This window comes from Schistocerca gregaria, chromosome 8 (assembly GCF_023897955.1).
Source record: "Schistocerca gregaria isolate iqSchGreg1 chromosome 8, iqSchGreg1.2, whole genome shotgun sequence".
NCBI classification, from domain to species: domain Eukaryota; kingdom Metazoa; phylum Arthropoda; class Insecta; order Orthoptera; family Acrididae; genus Schistocerca; species Schistocerca gregaria.
Window position 1 is genome coordinate 94,410,812 of NC_064927.1, and position 22,734 is coordinate 94,433,545.

At 45.5% G+C, this 22,734-nt stretch overlaps 1 protein-coding gene across 1 annotated transcript in view; it reads left to right on the forward strand.

The window, feature by feature from the left end:
- The window catches only part of LOC126284910 (popeye domain-containing protein 3-like), a 193,246-nt gene that overhangs the window by 138,294 nt on the left and 32,218 nt on the right, over nucleotides 1–22,734 (forward strand). Inside the window, exon 7 of the mRNA XM_049984172.1 lies at nucleotides 1,132–1,284. Coding sequence (XP_049840129.1) covers nucleotides 1,132–1,284 — 153 coding nt within the window. The remainder of the gene's footprint in view (nucleotides 1–1,131; nucleotides 1,285–22,734) is intronic.

Sequence of the window (22,734 nt, forward strand, 5' to 3'; positions counted from 1 at the left end):
TATAAGGTCATCAGTGCCATAGAACTTAGAACAACTTAAACCTAACTAACCAAAGGACGTCACACACATCCACGACCGAGGCAGGATTCGAAAGTGCGACCGTAGCGCTCGCGCTGTTCCAGACTGTAGCGCCTAGAACCGCTCGGCCACCACGGCCGGCTCTCGTTAATGGATTATGAATCAGACAACCGAGTTGGGTTCCTTTACCAACAGCACGAAAGCACCTAAAGCACCTCTCCTGGGCTCGTGATCATATCGGTTTGATCCTAGACGACTGGCGAAGCGCGGGCTAGCCAGATGAGTCCCGATCTCAGCTGGTAAAATATGACGGTAAGGATCAAGTGTGGCGCAGGTCCGGCGAAGCCATGGATCCTAGATGTCAACAATTCACTGTGCAAGCTTGTAGTGACTTTGTTTACATGGGACGGACATGATCCTCTGATCCAGCTGAACTAACCATTGACGGGAAATGGCGATGTTCCACTACTCATAGAACATTTCCAGACAGTCACGTACTTGATGTTCCCAACGAACGATGGCATGTCACTGGCCCAGAGTTGTTCGCGATTGGTTTAAAGAACGTTCTGGACAATTCGAGCTAATAATTTGGCAACCCACATCATCCGACACTAATCTCATCTCTATTATGTCCCATAAGACACAATAGAGAGGTCAGTTAAAGCACAGCATCTTGCACTGGCAGCACTTTCGCAGCTATGGACGGCTATAGAGGCAGCAACATCTCTGCAGGGGGCTTCCAAGGGCTTGTTGAGTCCATGCCACGTCGAGCTGCTGCAATACACGGGAAAACCGGAGATCTGAGACAGTACTAGCACGTAACCCACGACTTTTGTCACCTGAGTGTATTTTGTGGACAAATTCTGGCAAAGGTTTATCGTCCAAAGACTTCTGTCAAACAATACTTCCAGTCTGTGTTCAATTGTTGCGCTCTGCGCAGCATTTTTGTGTAAGACTGTAGCATATGGCATCCATATGAGTGCACGCTTTTACTTCCCGCTTCTCGCCAGCGCTGCCATCCTGGGCGAGTCTTCAGTTCGCTTTGGTGTTATTTTTGTGAGGTGGTAGTTACAACTGTAGCTGGTGCACTTTCCGTGGTTTGCTGTGCGGCAGGTGTCGATCATCGCGGCGACGAGCTGCCGCTACCTGTACTGGCAGCGGTCGGCGCTGGAGTACCTGTTCGTCAAGGAGACGTACCTGGCGACCGTGCTGAGCACGCTCGTGGCGCGCGACATCACCGTCAAGCTGTACTCCATGAACAGGAAGGTGAGCTGCTGGCGAGTCTTCCGGGCTGTGCGCTCGCGGTCCACCGACTTCCATCGGACACGTTCAGGCGTGCTCGTGGTTCCTGCCCACTGACGGGTCGGTGATCGGAGACCGGCATAAGCAAGTTGAAAAGGACTTAAGATTATCCGAACTGGACGATACGATATTGCAGTGCCAGTGTTGTTCCTTCGACACCGGAGGAGCAAATTAAATGCAAAATGTTTCCCATACGTAGTGGATCAACAGACGGCGTGGTGCCCACGAGCGTTAGGCATTGGGCTGCGGCCACCTGGTCGAAACGCAGCTGAAGTTACACGTATAAAAAAGGTATGCGTGAATCTTCAACACTGATTTCTTAGGAAAGTGGGAGAGGTCGCATGAAAAGCCGCTAGCCGGGTACTGAGGATAGGTCCCTCTGCAGCACACGTAGGGTTCATCAATTGACAGGTCAGATGGACACCGTTGTCAGCACGTCTGAAGATGTCCGACACAGCTGTGCACGAAACCGTTAGGGGCGAAAGGGTTTGGCGGACCACTGCCACACAATCCGGAAGACTCACCAGCAAGTAACAGGAACGGATGTGATCCGAGTGCTTGACTGAAGACGCGGCGGCGCTTTTACTATCAGTATGGGCTGCATAGTAGAACCCTGGTGGTGCGAGCGATAGAGCGGCCCGCCGCGGCGGCTACTAGCTCCATTGACGCATCGCACGCGTGCCGAAGCAGCTGCCACCAACGCAAGCAAGTAGGTGCCAAGCACAGTCGACGTGTAAAAAGTGAAAGTGGTTGTTTTCGAAATATTTCAGAGGATAAAACGTTATATTTCGAAAAACACACATTACTCTGTTGACATCTGTGTTTCAATTAATACTGGAATCAGCCTCTGTTTCTCACGATTGTTCCATAGAGAGTGGGGAAGGTTAAAATCTGGGCACGCAAGGTCAGGTGAATAAGGTGGGTGCCGAATGATTTCACAGCCCAAATCATGTACAGCGTTTTCTACCAGTCTAGCGGGTGGGCGTTATTGTCTGATAACATCACTTGAAGCGGTATTCCTGGTCGTTGTTCTTGAATTGAGCCTGCAAAAATTCTTAGTTATTGACAATAAACGTCAGAAGTACAGTGAGTTGCTGCTTTGATGGGGCTCAACCTTTCCCTTCTTTTCCTGATGTTGGCATAAACACGCCATTTCTCGTCACCGCTACCGATACGGGATAGGTATGATCGGTGTGTTGACGAGCCAGTTCATGTCGAGCAAGAAAAGATACTCATATGCCCACCCGTTAATTTTTGTGATTTCGGCTTAGAGCACGCGGTAGCCATGCATCCGATTTTTCAATCCTCCCCGTTGCATGCAAATGTCGCACGATGATGGAGTGATCTCAGTTCATCACATGTGTCAGTTTTGGAGTCCACCGACGTGCATCATTGTGAATTAGTGCGTTTAAACGTTCTTCATAAAACTTCTAAGATTTTCTGGCATCTAGAGACTCACTAATGTCAAAACGAGAAAACTATTTTCTTGCGGTGCACTGTCGAGTGGCATTATTCCCATACACGGCGCAAATGTTTCTGGGTGCCTCTACTGAACTCAAGCAGAGGAATATGTCAGGACTGTTCCGATTTCTCCACCTGGCACTCAGTTTTCTAGCGTTCTCACCTCCACTCACTATCTCAAAATAACAAAGTGATAATATGTATGCTTAAATAGAAACAGGAAACTACAAAGAAAAACTGACAATCGATAAATAAACCCTTAGAAACCGCAATACCAATGCTACGAACTTATACACCATCCTTATATAACATCGAAATTCTGCCTCCACCAAACACAATGATCCTTGCTTTAACTTGAAAATGTGGTTTTGCCATAAGCAAACGAAACTCTTCTTGTCTCAGTATTAAAAAAAGATGAATTAAATTGATAGGAGAGATATATGAAGCTTTGCAGGTTGTTCAGGTACTCGACAAGGAGATAGTCAAGGCCCTATTTGGTTTATCTGTATCCTTGCAAAGATGATCCGAGAATGAGAAGAAGAAATGGTCAGCAGCTGCTAGGCTATGAAAACAAGACTCACAGAATTTAGTGTTTGGCTCCAGCCGACAATCCTGCATTACTACCTGGATTAAGGTATTCTCCATCAGGAACTGTGTACGTCACCCCCCCCCCCCCTAGGAAATGGCGGGAAGTTCAAATTCCAAAAGGATAATACACCACACCGCTCTTATCTCTACTAACTAAAGAAAATCGCAGGAAAATAGCTCACTTGGTCTGCCTCCACTAACCTAATTCAGCTGTCCTCTTCGTACAAACTGGCACCAACTTTTAATTTTTGCGGTAAACAAAATTCAATTCCCATATGTCAACTAAACCAACAAAATAGCGCGAAAGAAAAGACACTTTACTAACCTCAGCCGCCAAACTGCCACCACCTACTAAGGATTTGTGGGAAAAGGACTTGGACATAAGACTTCATTTAAACAATTTCATGCATGTGTGTTCACCAAAATGTCAGGACTCCAACTGACCACTAGAGGGCGGTGTAATCTGTGACATAATTCAAGATGGTGACACCCAGCGTATTCAACACAAGGTCTGGACTCCAACTGACTTAGTACACAGCGCCACCGCCAGAAGGCGCTACCGTTACGTCAGATCATGATGCAAGTACAGTTATTCAAGATGGCTGCACCCGTTGTATCCACCACGAGCTCCAGAGCTCAAGGGGCTTAGTTCATATCGTGATCGCCAGAAGACGCCACTGTGACGTCGCGTTATGACACAAGGTCGTTTGCTCTCTCTCGCGCGCATGCATTATAACCGGACACGTGTCATGCCACTGACCGCTTACATCACACACCCTCGGCCATCACCTCCATACACTCCCCGGACATAGCGCATCTAACCTATCAATTACCTAAGTACTTAATTGCATTTCTTTTTTAATCATATTAAATATTTCAATTTACAATTTCATATATGTATGAAAACGTGTTCACTATACTTTCAACTACTTTTCAAGGACTAGACCGCCACCTTTTCCTAAGAATCGTCGCCGAATTTTAATTCTGGCAGTAAATAAACGTCACTTGCGCTTTCGCTACCAACCTAAGAAAACTAGGGGGAAAGAAAGTACACTTGTACTTACTCCATCCAGGCTGAGCGGCACTTCCTCCTAGGATCCGGCGCCGAGTGTGAAATCTGCCAGTAAACAAAGCTCACTTGCGTTTTTCGCTACGAATCGCTGCAAACGAAGCTCACTACCACCACTAACCTAAGTCGCCTGAACGCCGCCTCTTCCTAGGGGCGGATGGTAAAATGACTCAGCCCGCACTAGGCTGTTGGAGAGAGGAACGAGTGTACTTTATTTATTTGCTAGCAATTTATTTGGGGATGGAGTATATTTATCACAGAACACACGCTCTGACATGCCCCACAGCATACAGAGCTTCAACTGCTCCTATATAACACACACTCTACACACACTCTTGCCAATTATAAACCATCAAAAATAACACATTGCACAACCTATAGACATGCCAACCACTCATAAACAATGCAGAGCATTTACGTCCAGATAGCCAAACAACTCGTAAATTGTCAAAATAATAATCCATCTAAAAGACTCTGCTTGCTAATCGTCAGCTGTCGAAATGATACACCAGTCTTTATTCAAACAATTGGAGGCAGCGCCACCACCAAGTGTATTTGCCCCTGAGGCCATAGCCCAACTGACATAGTCCATATTGATGCCACTAGAGGCCGCTGTAGTGACGCAATCTAAGACGGCGTCACCTAGTGCAATCATCACGAGCTCGAGACCCCAACTGTCTCAGTACATTTCATCGCCGTCAACTGCTCTGAGCACTATGGGACTTAACTTCTGAGGTCATCAGTCATCTTGGACTTAGAACTACTTAAACCTAACTAACTTAAGGACATCACTCACACCCATGCACGAGGCAGGATTCGCAGCGGTCGCGCGGTTCCAGAGCGCAGCGCCTAGAACGACTCGGCGACCCCGGCCGGCGCCGCCAGAGGACGCCACTGTGACACGAGGTGATGACGCAAGTACAATCATCCATGATGGAGGCAAACAGTGTTTTCTCCACGAGGTCTAGTACTCAGTACCACCAGCAGAGAACGCTGTCGTCCTTTTCGTGGCATAATCCCAGATGGTGAGGGAAAACGACTCAGCCTGCTCCAGGCTGCTGGGGAGAGTAAGCATGGAGTGCACTCTATTTTTTTTTCAAACAACTTATCTAACGATAGAGTATATCTATCACACTGGTACAAAACATCCGCCCTCATGTGACTGGGGTAATGTTGCACAGTCCACAGACACGCAACCAACTCGTAAGTTCAGTACACAGTAGCAAAGTGCTCCTTAATCATACAGCACAGTGATGTGTAGATACGCTCAGTACACGTAAACTGTCCAAATAACGCATGGCATAACCTACAGGACCGCTCGGAAAATGACGCAACAGACTCGCGCAAGCACCCTCCACCACAGCCTGTCCAGAAGAGTACACTGGTGGTAGCAATAAGTGACGCATTCGTCAGATGTCAGACCGCCCACAACTCCCTGCTCGGCTTCCGCAAACATGAAGTGGCGACAGTCGGATTCATACCTAACACAAGAGAAATTCCTGTCCGCTAGACGCCGACGATAACGCGGTCACACGTACGGTCGACGCGGGCGCCGGCTGTCAAACCACGCACAGACCTCACGCCTACGCCTCACACTCCCTTTCATACGTCACACCTGAGAAATTCCTATACAAATACGTGTTCATCTGCACACACGTGCTGACGTGATCGGCCGGGAGTTCGACCGCGAGCTGCAGCCGAACGCAGGCGAAAGTGGTACCTGGGCGCCAGTAATGACCAGAGGCTTGTTTGCATAGCCTGCACTCCAAGCAGAGCCGCCCTCGTGGGGTGTTCCTCGCTCCCCTCACTCTAACTGCGGTCCGGCGAAGAAGCTGCAGAATTCCGTTCCACAGTAGCACAACCTGCTTTCTCCTTAGCGATTCCAATGGACCCCACGTCACTTTTCACTCACACTTGACCGCACGTAGCTACATACCATCGCAAACACAATTAGCAACCTTATCAATCTTATACTCAAGTCACATTGCTATGTAAAATACTAACCAAGTCTAACTCTACTAAATTCCATAGTCCCCTCAGAAATAGCTAACGCACGCTTTCTTCTTGCTTCAGCTTGTATGCGCCAAAATTCCTGCCCTAACAGAACCTGTTTACCAAAATATCGCCCAATCCAGTCTTGGCTCTGAGCACTGTGGGACTCAACTTCTGAGCTCATTAGTCCCCTAGAATTTAGAACTATTTAAACCTAACTAACCTAAGGATATCACACACATCCGAGGAAGGATTCGAACCTGCGACCGTGGCGGTCTCGCGGTTCCAGACTGCAGCGCCTAGAACCGCATGGCCACTTCGGCCGGGTTATCCAATCTTCCTCCCAGACATAACGTGATAGCCTTCTTGCTCTCAACATACGCAAATGTTCTCACCATTGCTATATCCTATCAATTGAGCAATCTCTTTATGGGGCTTTCTGTCGTTATTTTGCAATGAATGCTAAATTGGTTCAAATGGTTCAAATGGCTCTGAGCACTATGGGACTAAACAGCTGTGGTCATCAGTCCCCTAGAACTTAGAACTACTTTAACCTAACTACCCTAAGGACATTACACACATCCATGCCCGAGGCAGGATTCGAACCTCCGACCGTAGCAGTCACACGGTTCCGGACTGCGCGCCTAGAACCGCGAGACCACCGCAGCCTGCTGCTAAATTTCACCGACAGTTCGCTCAATCTATACCCCGCCCCCTCCCCCCCCCCCCCCCAACCTCTTCTTTCTTTCTACAGACGCTACACTCAGTCATAATAAACTATACAGGCTAGTTTCTTCCCAGCACGAACGCGTTACTGTTTCCGCTTTCTTGCTCGCATTTCTACAGACATCTCCAGATTCGTTCATTAAAAGAACAACCATATTTTCGCCATAATATTATACAATTTTCGCCGTATTTCTCGATATCAAGCACACACCAGTAGCCTCCTGATCGCTATCGGAACACAATGCACAAGACATAGAGCGCAAATTATTTCTCCACAAACATCAAACTTTAGCGAGGTGCAGCGTGCTGTAAACTATTGACTAACTAGAAACAAGTAGAGAGAGATTTGCACTCACGAATACCGAAGTCGGTCATGTAACAAATTCCAGATGATGAATATTGTTTACCAACCAACTAGGGTCTGTCACACGTCTAGAGAACAGGTAGACGTGTGCCAAACACAGCACAATCGATATTCCATCAACTAAATAAAGGCAACAAATGTGCAGAAGCAGTCGACTGAACAATTTCAATGGGAGGGAAAACGCTCCACTGCAAATGCACCATCTTCTCTAAATTACACTTGATCACGAAAGCCGCCCAACACATACTTAGTTCGCTATTCGGTCGTCTAGAAGATGGTAAAGCTAACTACGATACATTGCTATATTCCATCAGGCCTCTGTATTCGGAAGACTGCTACCATTAACATGGGAACCTAAATCAATACCACCACAGACTTTGCATACACGGACACATCTAGAACACCCCTCACATTTATATTATATGCTATATATTTACAATTAAATATTACAATCTCAACTGAACGGTATTCGACAATAACCGAAGAATCCGAAATACACCCTCTTCTCAGCATTCGCCCTGGAAATAGCTGTACTTTCCTTACAACTAGACATACTCTTCTCTTCGCTATTATAGTACTCCAAGTCAAATCCATATCCTCCCTACAACAGCACATAGACATTTCCTTTACACAAACACATATACATTATAAACCTGATGCTAAAATCCGATCACACACGTAGCAATAATACTAAGTATAATATTACCTCCTCAATGACTGCATGCATATGACACCAAATAATACTGACCGAAAATCAACGATGGGTGTGCATGTCTCTTAAGTTCTTCATTCCCGTCCTACCACTGTGTTCTAGACGTAACCTAGCAGATGTCAAAGAAAAAATCCCGATCTCAACAACTACTCTATGTTACTCTCACAATCAGCCATCGTTCTACATGTGCACACAAGTATCCACGTTAAAACTTATACCCCCATTACGAGTCGAGGTATGACATTACCTCTGAATGAGGTGTTGTTTTCCGGACAAATACCGTAATGGTGATAGTAGAAATGTGTATATTAACAATCAACCAAGCAGCCTAGAGATAAAATCACTGAACTTTAAAAGTAATTCCGATAAGGAATACAAGCGGTATTCGCGACTCCATCACACCGCAACCATCTAGATAATCCTTCAATATTTGTAATGCATTCTGTCTCGACATCATATCAGAGGTTCCGCGATATATCCACCGAGTTATAGGCGGCGACAGGCAGTAGTAGTAGACGATGTGCTGACTGAGGTCGTAAGAAGACAAATGTACACTGTCTTCTCAGATCTAGAGACTTACGCTATATATTAGAAATTACGTCCATTCAAACACATACTTGCATACGCTCACACCCACAAGTCAATCATATTTCATGCACTCTCATATCTCTAAACGGGTCACCTTCCTCGAACGTGTCTGCTACAGTAAAATTACAACTTCATATTAATCACACCCCACACATCGTGCTGTCACAACCATTTCTACAGTTTTCCACAAGTACTCGTTCCAATTTAAGTCCGAACTGAGCAGAAATCGGACAAATCCATATCCACCACCTTCCGCAATCCGTCTAGAAACAGAGTGAAATGAGTTAGAGCGACACGGCCGTGTTTTGACCATTCGACAGAAATGCGCGAATTGTGGTGCATTCCCAAACTACATACAAGTACTACAGATCCACGTCCATTCAAATCTATCAGCCCAACATGCTATCATCGTTATTTTCTACCCCCCGCCCCCACCCGCCCCCCTCCCCACCACCAGAGAAAAATTAGCAACTATACAAGCTCAAATAACGTCATCCGATATAGAACTGACATTCACGTCATTACTCGCGCGATGACGCAAAGCTGCATTGAGGGTCCAGCGCGGAGAGAAAGAGAGAGATTTCTCAATGGTTCCCAGAACAGCACAGCGTGCAGCCCTCCAAACATTCCTAACAGCATACGTCGTCCCTCACTGAATTTACCTGTCAAACTGCTGCTGCTCTCTGTATGGAATGAACCTATTAAATACACACATATTGATACACTACAGAGAGTAGTGATAAGTTTCATCACCTCTACTGTAGCAAATGATGCTATCCCCCGTACTATACTGTAAATGGCAAGAAACGCCCCCCTGTAGTACTGTTTAGTCGTTTGAAACACTGTTTTCTAAAACGCTTTGTACACTGCGAAACATTTCGTTTTTCTGTCACGACTTTGAGGCCTGCGCCATGTTCTAAACTGACATTAAGAAGTTCTGATCCATGGGCTTTCGCAGGAAACTAGACGACGCACGGTGTGAATCATGTTCTTAAGGCTGATACCATAACGTGCTACACATCGGATGATTTTAAATAAAAGACACTGGAAGAGTTTGCTCACATTGTGTAGAGTCTCCAAATTACAGTCCGAAGGTGATTCACGAGCGCTACATTTAGACTCATCTCTCAAACTGATGGAATAGCTGATAAGTCTACGTCCCATTTCGACTCATTCATCATACTCCTCCATGTACGCGATCACTGATTCGGTGCTATCCACCCCAGAAGGTATAGCCCAGCCGTCAAAACTCCCCATCCAACTCAAACAACCATTGTCAATAATTATTTCGTAGCCACCGGGATGTCAGCAGACAGATGGGGTCGAAAAGAAACCACTCATATACTCTAATACACTCCTGGAAATTGAAATAAGAACACCGTGAATTCATTGTCCCAGGAAGGGGAAACTTTATTGACACATTCCTGGGGTCAGATACATCACATGATCACAACACTGACAGAACCACAGGCACATAGACACAGGCAACAGAGCATGCACAATGTCGGCACTAGTACAGTGTATATCCACCTTTCGCAGCAATGCAAGCTGCTATTCTCCCATGGAGACGATCGTAGAGATGCTGGATGTAGTCCTGTGGAACGGCTTGCCATGCCATTTCCACCTGGCGCCTCAGTTGGACCAGCGTTCGTGCTGGACGTGCAGACCGCGTGAGACGACGCTTCAACCAGTCCCAAACATGCTCAATGGGGGACAGATCCGGAGATCTTGTTGGCCAGGGTAGTTGACTTACACCTTCTAGAGCACATTGGGTGGCACGGGATACATGCGGACGTGCATTGTCCTTGCCGGTCTAGGAATGGTAGAACGATGGGTTCGATGACGGTTTGGATGTACCGTGCCCTATTCAATGTCCCCTCGACGATCACCAGAGGTGTAGGAGATCGCTCCCCACACCATGATGCCGGGTGTTGGCCCTGTGTGCCTCGGTCGTATGCAGTTCTGATTGTGGCGCTCACCTGCACGACGCCAAACACGCATACGACCATCATTGGCACCAAGGCAGAAGCGACTCTCATCGCTGAAGACGACACGTCTCCATTCGTCCCTCCATTCACGCCTGTCGCGACACCACTGGAGGCGGGCTGCACGATGTTGGGGCGTGAGCGGAAGACGGCCTAACGGTGTGCGGGACCGTAGCCCAGCTTCATGGAGACGGTTGCAAATGGTCCTCGCCGATACCCCAGGAGCAACAGTGTCCCTAATTTGCTGGGAAGTGGCGGTGCGGTCCCCTACGGAACTGCGTAGGATCCTACGGTCTTGGCGTGCATCCGTGCGCCGCTGCGGTCGGGTCCCAGGTCGACGGGCACGTGCACCTTCTGCCGACCACTGGCGACAACATCGATGTACTGTGGAGACCTCACGCCCCACGTGTTGAGCAATTCGGCGGTACGTCCACCCGGCCTCCCGCATGCCCACTATACGCCCTCGCTCAAAGTCCGTCAACTGCACATACGGTTCACGTCTACGCTGTCGCGGCATGCTACCAGTGTTAAAGACTGCGATGGAGCTCCGTATGCCACAGCAAACTGGCTGACACTGACGGCGGCGGTGCACAAATGCTGCGCAGCTAGCGCCATTCGACGGCCAACAGCGCGGTTCCTGGTGTGTCCGCTGTGCCGTGCGTGTGATCATTGCTTGTACAGCCCTCTCGCAGTGTCCGGAGCAAGTATGGTGGGTCTGACACACCGGTGTCAATGTGTTCTTTTTTCCATTTCCAGGAGTGTAATAAGCATCATAGTTGATAGTCTGATCAATTTTAACACTTTTACACTAAGTTCAACAACGACCAATGATGTGATAACATGGCCCCCATTTCAGTATCACAACTAAACCATCCATTCTCTACTTGGCGAGTATCAGTGCGAACATGGCTAGATGACTACCAAGCACACCCATTCACAGTTAATTCTCGAATACTTAAATCATCAAAGTATACAAGACAGTGCTCTATATATTTCTAAGACCTAGAGCATAGTACGTAATTTACGATCCATCTCTCTACGTATGGAAGTCACAGAGCATTCTCAGCTTTATATTATTGTTCAAGTCTAGGATATGTACCTGGACGGTATTGGTAAGACAGAGAGAGAAAATAAACACACACACCCCTAAGACTGCAACGTTCTGCACTTAAAGACGCGCTACAATGTTAGATCGATTACCTTTCCGGTCTATCAGACATACATACTTCTTCACAGTTTCTCTACGCTGAACTATCCCATCGAATCGTAAAACGAGAAATTATAACATGCCTGCATCAAGTCTATATAAAATGATAGTTAGTAGCCGTGGATACATCCTACAAGGAAACAGATAAACGCATAGCAGCAGCGTCCGACATGTGAAAATTACAAATAATTCGTCCACTAACTCTGTAAACACAACATATGTCAGGCAAATGTGTACACAGGGATTGCAGCGCGTAACAAGCTCATACCGATAACTTAGTTATGGCTGAAGACTCGATTTTATACACAGAAGATGCGACAGGGGCAATCGCATACATCAAAGCTCGTTTGGAGGAGTGTGTCAAGTTTCTTCACACATGAGATGGAAGTCCTCTGATGACAGACACGTTTATCGTTGACGATAGCAAGTAGACAGTGCTTTAAAACACATACGGAACACGTAGCTGTATAAAGGTAGAATGCAGGCTATGTCACGTGACTGATGCATCCGGACAGAACAATTAAAAAAAATTACCTCGATCAACCTATCTATCATTCTCTAGAATGAATCTGGCAGCCATTAAATCGTACGTCGTTACAACTCCATCTCAGTCGATCACCCTTTCCACTCTCTGTTATCCTTTAACACAGATGGAAGTAAGTTTAGAAATGAATCGTTCTCTGTCATCCCAAAAAACATCAAATACAATAGTCAACTACCTCGTATCACTGGTACCTCAATAGATGTACAGTATTATGCTGCCTCAGTGGGAAAATCTGACTGCCTTCCATATTCCCTTCATTTCGATGTCCACGTTTTCTCGGAGTCATCATGTTGGCACATAGTTGGTCCCATGTACAAATTGTTCGACGTGAGCTAAAAGATAGCAAAGTACTTACTCAATGTCACCGCATTTGGGTCCATATTCGGTCGATTTATATCTATACCCTCATCATTTTTCCCAATTCTATCGCTTTTAGGTCAGATCTATCCATGCGATCATGACATAACATCTCGTTCTGTGTTCTAAAATTGATTGTAAATGTAGCACAGCTGCCACCACCTAGCCCAAATGCATTGAACGGGACATGTAATGTAGCACTGCACTCGACTCTATCCAGTCACCTCCACATCAGGAGAGCGTTTGCTCTGCTGTCTGTATGTCTGTATGTGTGCACACCTTGTGTTTGCCGCCATCATGGATAACTGTACTTGCATCATCATCTGGTGTCACAGTGGTGTCCTCTGGTGGGGACGTAATGAGCTAAGACTGTTGGAGTCTCGAGCTCGTGATGAATGCACTAGGTGACGCCATCTTAGATTGCGTCACTACAGCGGCCTCTAGTGGCATCAATATGGACTATGTCAGTTGGGCTATGGCCTCAGGGGCAAATACACTTGGTGGTGGCGCTGCCTCCAATTGTTTGAATAAAGACTGGTGTATCATTTCGACAGCTGACGATTAGCAAGCAGAGTCTTTTAGATGGATTATTATTTTGACAATTTACGAGTTGTTTGGCTATCTGGACGTAAGTGCTCTGCATTGTTTATGAGTGGTTGGCATGTATATAGGTTGTGCAATGTGTTATTTTTGATGGTTTATAATTAGCAAGAGTGTGTGTAGAGTGCGTGTTATGTAGGAGCAGTTGAAGCTCTGTATGCTGTGGGGCATGTCAGAGCGTGTGTTCTGTGATAAATATACTCCATCCCCAAATAAATTGCTAGCAAATAAATAAAGTACACTCGTTCCTCTCTCCAACAGCCTAGTGCGGGATGAGTCATTTTACCATGCGCCACTAGGAAGAGGTGGCGTTCAGGCGACTTAGGTTAGTGGTGGTAGTGAGCTTCGTTTGCAGCGATTCGTAGCGAAAAACGCAAGTGAGCTTTGTTTACTGGCAGATTTCACACTCAGCGCCGGATCCTAGGAGGAAGTGCCGCTCAGCTGGATGGAGTAAGTACAAGTGTCCTTTCTTTCCCCCCAGTTTTCTTAGGTTGGTAGCGAAAGCGCAAGTGACGTTTCTTTACTGACAGAATTCAAATTCGGCGACGGTTCTTAGGGAAAGGTGGCGGTCTAGTCCTTGAAAAGTAGTTGAAAGTAGGTAGTTGAAAGTATAGTGAACACGTTTTCATACATATATGAAATTGTAAATTGAAATATTAAATATGATTAAAATTGAAATGCAATTAAGTACTTAGGTAATTGATAGGTTAGATGCGCAATGTGGGTGTTTGCACATTTACAGAAGACTATGTCCGGGGATGTATGGAGGTGGTGGCCGAGGGTGAGTGATGTAAGCGGTCAGTGGCATGACACGTGTCCGGTTATAATGCATGTGCGCGAGAGAGAGCAAACGACCTTGTGTCATAACGCGACGTCACAGTGGCGTCCTCTGGCGATCACGATATGAACTAAGCCACTTGAGCTCTGGAGCTCGTGGTGGATACATCGGGTGCAGCCATCTTGAATAACGGTACTTGCATCATGATCTGACGTAACGGTAGCGCCTTCTGGCGGTGGCGCTGTGTACTAAGTCAGTTGGAGTCCAGACCTTGTGTTGAATACGCTGGGTGTCACCATCTTGAATTATGTCACAGATTACACCGCCCTCTAGTGGTCAGTTGGAGTCCTGACATTTTGGTGAACACACATGCATGAAATTGTTTAAATGAAGTCTTATGTCCAAGTCCTTTTCCCACAAATCCTTAGTAGGTGGTGGCAGTTTGGCGGCTGAGGTTAGTAAAGTGTCTTTTCTTTCGCGCTATTTTGTTGGTTTAGTTGACATATGGGAATTGAATTTTGTTTACCGCAAAAATTAAAAGTTGGTGCCAGTTTGTACGAAGAGGTCAGCTGAATTAGGTTAGTGGAGGCAGACCAAGTGAGCTATTTTCCTGCGATTTTCTTTAGTTAGTAGAGATAAGAGCGGTGTGGTGTATTATCCTTTTGGAATTTGAACTTCCCGCCATTTCCTAGGGGGGGGGGGGGGGTGACGTACACAGTTCCTGATGGAGAATACCTTAATCCAGGTAGTAATGCAGGATTGTCGGCTGGAGCCAAACACTAAATTCTGTGAGTCTTGTTTTCATAGCCTAACAGCTGTTGACCATTTGCCCCATATTTGGTTATTTCTTCTTCCCATTCTCGGATCATCTTTGCAAGGATACAGATAAACCAAATAGGGTCTTGACTATCTCCTTGTCGAGTACCTGAACAACCTGCAAAGCTTCATATATCTCTCCTATCAATTTAATTCATCTTTTTTTAATACTGAGACTAACTAACCATCACATAGAACCATGCCCAAGGCAGGATTCGAACCTGCGACCGTAGCGATAGCGCGGTTCCAGACTGGAGCGCCTAGAACTGCTCGGCCACCCCGGCCGGCCAAAAAATGAAAAGTTTGTGCCAGTTCGTAGGAGGAGGTGGCGGTCAGGTGAATTAGATTAGTGGAGGTAGACCAAGTGGGCTATTTTCCTGCGATTTTCTTTGCTTAGAAGCGATAAGAGCGGTGTGGTGCATTATCCTGTTGGAATTTGAACTTCCTGCCATTTCCTGGGAGGGTTGGGGTTAGGTTAGTGTAGGTACACAATTAACCTTCTTCTGGCCAAATTAAAAGTTCCCACCAAAGTCCGCCATCTTTGATGACGTTACAGTGGAGCTCTCAGGTGGCGACGATATCAACTAAATCAGTAGCTAGTGGAGAACACACATGCTTGAAACTGGTTAAATAATAAAGACAAGTCTCTTTTTCCCACGATTTTTCTTGGTGTGATGCATTATTATCTTGCAATTTAAACTTCCCGCCATTTTTCTGTAGAGGTGGGCGTGGTACTTTCCCGACAAAACTAAAACTTACTGACAAAATTCGCCATCTTGTATGATGTCGTGGCCGGCATCTTGGTTGTTGTCATCGGCGCCATCTTGGATAACGGTACTTTGGGCTAGAATCGGTGTAGCCCCAATAGCTCTCCAAGAAACAAATTAAAAGCTTACGGCTGATGCTGACCTTCGTGCTACCTTGAAAACTTTCTGGAAATATACCAATGGCAATAAGAAACATCAGCCTTTTCAAAAGAATTATGGAACAAGCACGCCTTACACAAAACACAGGATATATGACAATACAATATTTTCACCAGATATCATGTACACAGATTACAGATTAATTAGAATAGTTACTAAACTTAAATATCTGGTAATGTAATATGGAGGATCGGTCGTGACAGGGAGACTGCTAACTCAGAGCAAAGAAGATGGAAATGGTCTTTCTGTTGAGTAAAGACGTGTACAGTAAGATATGTCGTCTCAAACAGAGTTACAACGCTTTGTTGCACTAACGAGACCAGGCCGTTTTTTATGCAGGCTAATACCTGAATGTGGGAAAAATTGGAGAAACGGAAAATGTAACAAAGAAAGAGAGGAAAATCCTGAATTACGAGAAAAACATTGGGTCTGGTAAACACAACGGTGAATATAGTAACATGACTAATTAAGACTTGAACAAGAAAACAGAACAACTAAACGTAACGATAAGATGAAGTAGGATGATGTTATGCTGCCTTCTGGCTCGGTTGAATGAGAAAATCATATGCGAGAGAGTGTTTCAACTCATTAATCGGCGAAGAAATCAGCAAGCGAAATTGGCTTCAAAGGAGAAACAAGAAGTCGTATGAAATTGATGGAGACTGAAGGATACGTTTCGAATGAAAATTTTAGATTCCCATCGCCAGAGAAAACAAAAAAGAAAACTGGGGTAAAGTGGTCCGAAGTTTAGAAACAGCACTCTAATCGAATGATTAGAACATGAGGAAAACGTTATTTACGTGGTCGACAGGACAAAATAGCAAAAGAAAGGAACCTTCAATATACGCGGTGTTCCTGTCCTTTAGAGTGAAACTGTGCGGATGGTATTGGACGACAAACTGGGCTCTTTAAGCTAAAGAAATGGAATACTGACCGACGTCAGTTTCAACGTATGTACGCATAAACTTTTTCGATACTTATGTCTATTACGCGATTAGACAGGCAGTATAGTCTGGTTATAATCACTTGATAGTTGACGCTTCACTCGTGGTAGCTGGCTTCCTGCAGCCACAGCGCTCGACGTCACGCCCGGACCGCTCGCCATTGGCAAACTGCCAGTACACCTTGTCCGACTGACTTTCTTGTTGCGTTTGGATTCCGAATCCTCGACGTTGCTCTTCATTTCGTATTTCATCACGCATGATAACCATAAAACAAAACTCACACACACAGTGATGCTAGCGATATACACACGTTTCATACACAGCGCTGACCAAACGCTACTGGATCCTTCCGAACAAGATGCGATTCAGCGTCACATATACAATTATCACAATCACAGATATCGACTGTTACAATAAAAGTTCCGCACGACATTACGTCAAACCAAATTTCTGAAGGTTGCAATTCGTGGTTGCTGCAGGAGTGTGAGTGATAAAAATAAGAACTTGAAAAGTGGTATTGTCTGAGTGTAGCAGTTGCGCATGAACTTGTTCTGTAGAAGGTCACAGATTCGAAACTCTTTAAGACAGCGAATTTTATTTTATTTCTAAATCTCATCAAAAGGGTTTATTTTTCTTCATTTAGTTGATTTAAATGTAATTTCTTTTTTTAGATTTTAATATATATACTTTGCCACGTCATTTTCACTGTTGTATTCACTTTTTTATTTGCCCTTATTCTTTTCTTATCATTATTTTGCCGTTTGGAATCTGCCAGTATCGCATATAATCTTCAACTAAGGGCCCAACAGGACTACTCATCGGTTGGTAAAGCGGCTGATCGTAACGATACTTTAGAAATTACAATTCGTTTCTTACCGATGAAACTGAAATTTTTCTGCCTTGAGTTTACTCGTCGAGGTTAGCTTTAATCGCCGTCAAAAAAGCGATCTTGATTTTAATTCCGCCGCAGATTGTTGGGCGCCGTTTTCTCGGATACATTGCACATCACGAGATTGTGATTAGTTCAGGTGTCAGTTTAAATTGATGGCTGCAAAACGCGTCGCCTGCCGCAGTTCAGTCATTAGCCATTTAAAGTAAGCGTCCACAGAGCATCTCGCATTTCTGTCGTACGTCGTGGCTGCCGCTTCCAACACTGCTCCGCCTTACACATTAACAACATTTGTGAAGTCACCCGCCGTCAACTGTGACACCCACAGCCGAGCGGTAGCCAGTAGACGATGTGACAGACGTCAGCTATCAACTGATTTTAATCAGACCGTACACTCTCATTTATCTCTTCCTTTCGACTTTCTGTAGGCGTCGCACACAGTAACGATTCCATACAGTCAAACTGTTGAGACCTTCGCGGCTACTGCTTGATGAAACTAATCTCATTAATGTTTGACTCAAATACATTAGACAAATCCTCAGAGAAGACTCAAATAAGAATCTATTTCGTCAACGGGATCATTTAGTTGAGTATGAAATCATCACGAGGATGTTCGTTTAACTGCAACGCCAGACACTACAAGAGAGGCGTTGTGAATCATAGTGCTTCCTCCAGCACAAAAAAAAAAAATGGCTCTGAGCACTATGGGACTTAACATCTGTGGTCATCAGTCCCCTAGAACTTAGAACTACTTAAACCTAACTAACCTAAGGACATCACACACATCAATGCCCGAGGCAGGATTCGAACCTGCGACAGTAGCAGTCACGCGGTTCCGGACTGAGCGCCGAGAACCTCTAGACCACCGCGGCCGGCACCTCCAGCACATACCTCACGAAAAGACCATGAGAAATTCCAGCTCGTACAGAAATTTACCAATTCTTCTTTCCATGTACCACTCGTGACTGGAAGAGGAACGGATAAAGAAGGTAGTCAACTTTTCCCTACACAACGGTTTTGCGGTGGACTTTTATCTGGGTGGGTGACTGGTGGTCAGGCCCAGATAAGATACTGTGCAGAAATTGCAGAGAGCGGGCATATGACATGACTGATTTTGCAGGTGGCCCTTCGTCTGATAGGGTTAGAATAAGCCTATGGCTGAACTGGAACAGGATATGCTAGGTGGGTGTTACTGCCATATTATGACGTCAGTTCACTTTGTATCTGGAGACAAACCATTGTTGAAATCTGTCTCAGTTATTCATTCCCACATGCAGTCACATCCAACTGTACAAAATCGAATGCTACCATTAACCATATACTCTTTGGAAAATATTTCTCTTCATACAGTGAAGTATGGTGACGACGGTTTCCAGACGTACTTGGCTGGCTGGTCTGACATACCTGTAAAATAACTGGGTGAGCCAATCATTCCAAACAAAGGTTTAAAGCTTCTCCCCAATAATCTAGAAAGTCTGGAATCACTTAGCGTGGCTGGTTGGTGGTGGTGGTCACGTCCACATACAAAATTTGCAGATGTTACAGTAGAGTTGGTAAATGGTTCTGACACATCTATTTCATTATTACCTAATACAGAGTGCAGATAAAACTGCAAACCAGAAGATGTTACAGTAGAGTTGGTAAATGATTCTGACACTTCTATTTCATTATTACCTAATATAGAGTCCAGATAAAACTGCAAACCAGAAGATGTTACAGCACAGTTGGTAAATGGTCCTGACACATCTATTTTACTATCACCTAAACAGGAAGCAGATAAAACTGCAAGCCGACAAGGGAACCGCGCCTATTCGTTCTCACCCACTTAGCGCAAATGTATGGTATATTAACCAGGAATGAAAACTGTAGAAGTAGGAACTCCAAGTGGGCAGACTTTTGAAAAAAATGGTGTTTTGGCGCCGGTTGGGCGAGGCACGAGCTACTTAGGTTGGTCTGTCTTAAGGCAGCGGTTGGTGCAGCGGAGAAAGCACAGAACGACGATCAAAGGTTACGGATTCGAGTCGCTGTACAGAAACATATTTTTAGTGTTCTATTTTTACGTTGCTTACGCTGCAAATGAACCGAAATATGATCGAAGTAACCCATTTGTATACAGTGCAGTAAGCTATAAACATCTCTGGAAAATTATTGACGACATTCTACGTATACTTAGAAAAAAGTACTGTTTGTCATGGACTGAGGATCCAAATAACGGTGGACACATATGTGCCAAAATACACGAATGTCGTCATTACTTTCCCAAAATATGGTAAAACTACAACAGCCTGATACGAAAGGTTTCTAACTGGCTTCATGAATCCCTACATGCAGGGCAATAAATTTATTCTGTTCATTGAGTCATAGGGAAGGTAAACAAATCCATAATAATACGACGAGTTTTTTCAAGATGTAGAAGAATTCCCACCTTGCAGTGTTGAAATGATTCCCCCACCCCAAATGCACACAACTAGTGCAACCCTGCGATATCGGTTTTTATTGCTCAGTAAAGAATTTGCTCGAAAAGGTTCAAAACTGATCTTATCCCACAGAGAAAGGAAAAGAAACCATATACGGAGAAGACTGCATAAAGGTACACTCATCTGTACATCGCCAGATATTCCCGCCAGTATTTGGCGTTTTTTTTTCCACGGGGCATTCAATAAGAAATGCAACACTTTTTGTGAAAGCATGTTGCCTTTATTCAGGATTCTAATACACCATATTACTCCCTACTCCTTTGGCTACAAAACACAATTTTCCGACACTATGTGTGTTCAGGTGGACACACTGCTGAGAGGTCCTGTATCGCCACTTGATTCCACTGCACTTGTCGGCGTCTTGTTGCATCAGTACCCTCCCCACCGTCCACTTACTGCTTCCCGTGGAGTGCATCCTTCGTTGAGCCAGACGGATCAGACAGATGAAGGGTGCGAGATCTGGGCTATGGGGGAGGGGGTGATGAGGAGTCCAGTGAAGTTTTGTGGCCTCCTCTCTGGTCGGCAGTTTTGTGTGAGGCGATGTCAAGGAGATGGAGATCTTCATTTGCGTTTTTGTGGCGACGAAGATGTAAAAGCAGTTTCTTGAGTTTCCTGGGAGAAGCACAATACACTTCAGAGCTGATCGTTGTATCATGAGGTAGGACATAAAACAGAATAACTCCTGGAGAACCGCCATAACTTTACCGGTAGAGGGCGCAGATTTCAAATTTTTCTTCGGAGGAGAGGTGGTGTGGGGCACCTCCACTGACTGCCATTTTGTGTCCTGTTATAAGTGATGAACACTTGTTTCATCGCCTGCGAAAATAGACAGAAAATTGTCACGTTCAGCATCAAAAGGCTGCAAGCAGTTCCGCACAGATCGTCTATGGTTGCTGTTTATGAACTATTAGGTGGCGAAGAGCGCAGCAGGCACAGACTTTTGAGTACCAAAACTGGTGGACGAGTGTGTTAGCAATATCAGCAGAGACGTCTAGTTGAGCATCCAGGTGTTTGGTTGTGATTCGTCAATCACCTAGAATGAGAGTGTCCGCACGTTCCAGCATTCCATGAGTCACAGCTGTGTGCGGCAGGCCGGCAGGCGGGAGATAGCACAGGTTTGCGCGACCTTGTGCGGTGATGACAGACACCTCACGCAACGACTCGTCGTGCTTTTTGTTCATTACTAGGTCTGTGTAGACATTCTGCAAGTGCCTACGAAAACCTGCGATGCTCTGGTTTTCCGCCAAAAGAAACTCAGTGACTGCTCTCTGCTTGGAAGACACGCCTGTTACATTTTGAAGACTAGGTACACGTAGGTGACGAAATTTATGCACAGATGCAAGTCACGGTAATATCGTGTACACAAGGTATAAAAGGGCAGCACATTGGCACGGCCGTCATATGTACTGAGGTGATTGAAGTGGAAATGTTACCGACGAGATTATGGCCTCATTATGGGCATCAACAGACTTTGAAGACGGAATGGTAGTTGGAGCTAGACGCACAAGATGATACATTTCGAAAATCGTGGGAGAATTCAATATTCCGAAATCAACAGTGTTAAGCGTGTGCCGAAAATACGAAATTTCAGGCATTTCCTCTCACCACGAACAACGCAGTGACGGGTGGCCTTAACACCGAGAGCAGCGGCGTCTGCGTAGTAAGTGCTAATAGACAAGTAACACCACGTCAAATAGCTGCAGAAACGAATGTAGGACGTACGCTTAACGTATCCGTTAGAACAGTAGGGGAAAGCTGGCGTTAATGAGCTATGGCAGCAAACGATCTATGTGAATGCCCTTGCTACCAGCACGACAACGCCTGCAGCGCCTCACCTGGTCTCGTGACTATGTCTTTTGAACCCTAGACAACTGGAAAACCTTGGTCTGGTCAGGGAGTCCTGATTTCAATTGGCGAGTGAACCTTCGAGTCTGGCGCAGACCCACAAAGCCGTGGACTGAAGTTGTCAATCTGGCGGTGGCTCGACAAATGTGTGGAGTGTGTTTACATGGACTGGACTTTGTGATCTGGTCCAACTGAAATGGTTGTGTTTGGTTACTTGGAGACCATTTGCAGCCACTCGTGGAGTGCATACTCACAAACAACGATGGTAATTTTATGGCTGAGAATGTGCTATGTCACCGGGCGAAAACTTTTTGCGACTGGTTTAAAGAACGTTCTAGACAATCCGAGCGAATGATTTGAGCAACCAGATCACCCGACGTGAACCCCATTTATGGGACATGATCGAGAGGTCAGTTTGTATAGAAAATCCTGCTACTTCACTCTTCGGTGAAGGTATATTCTAGAAACTTTAACAAAAGCCCGTACCGAGCTACTGAGCGTCTCTCCTGCAGAGTCTTCCACTGGAGTTTATCTATCATCTCCGTA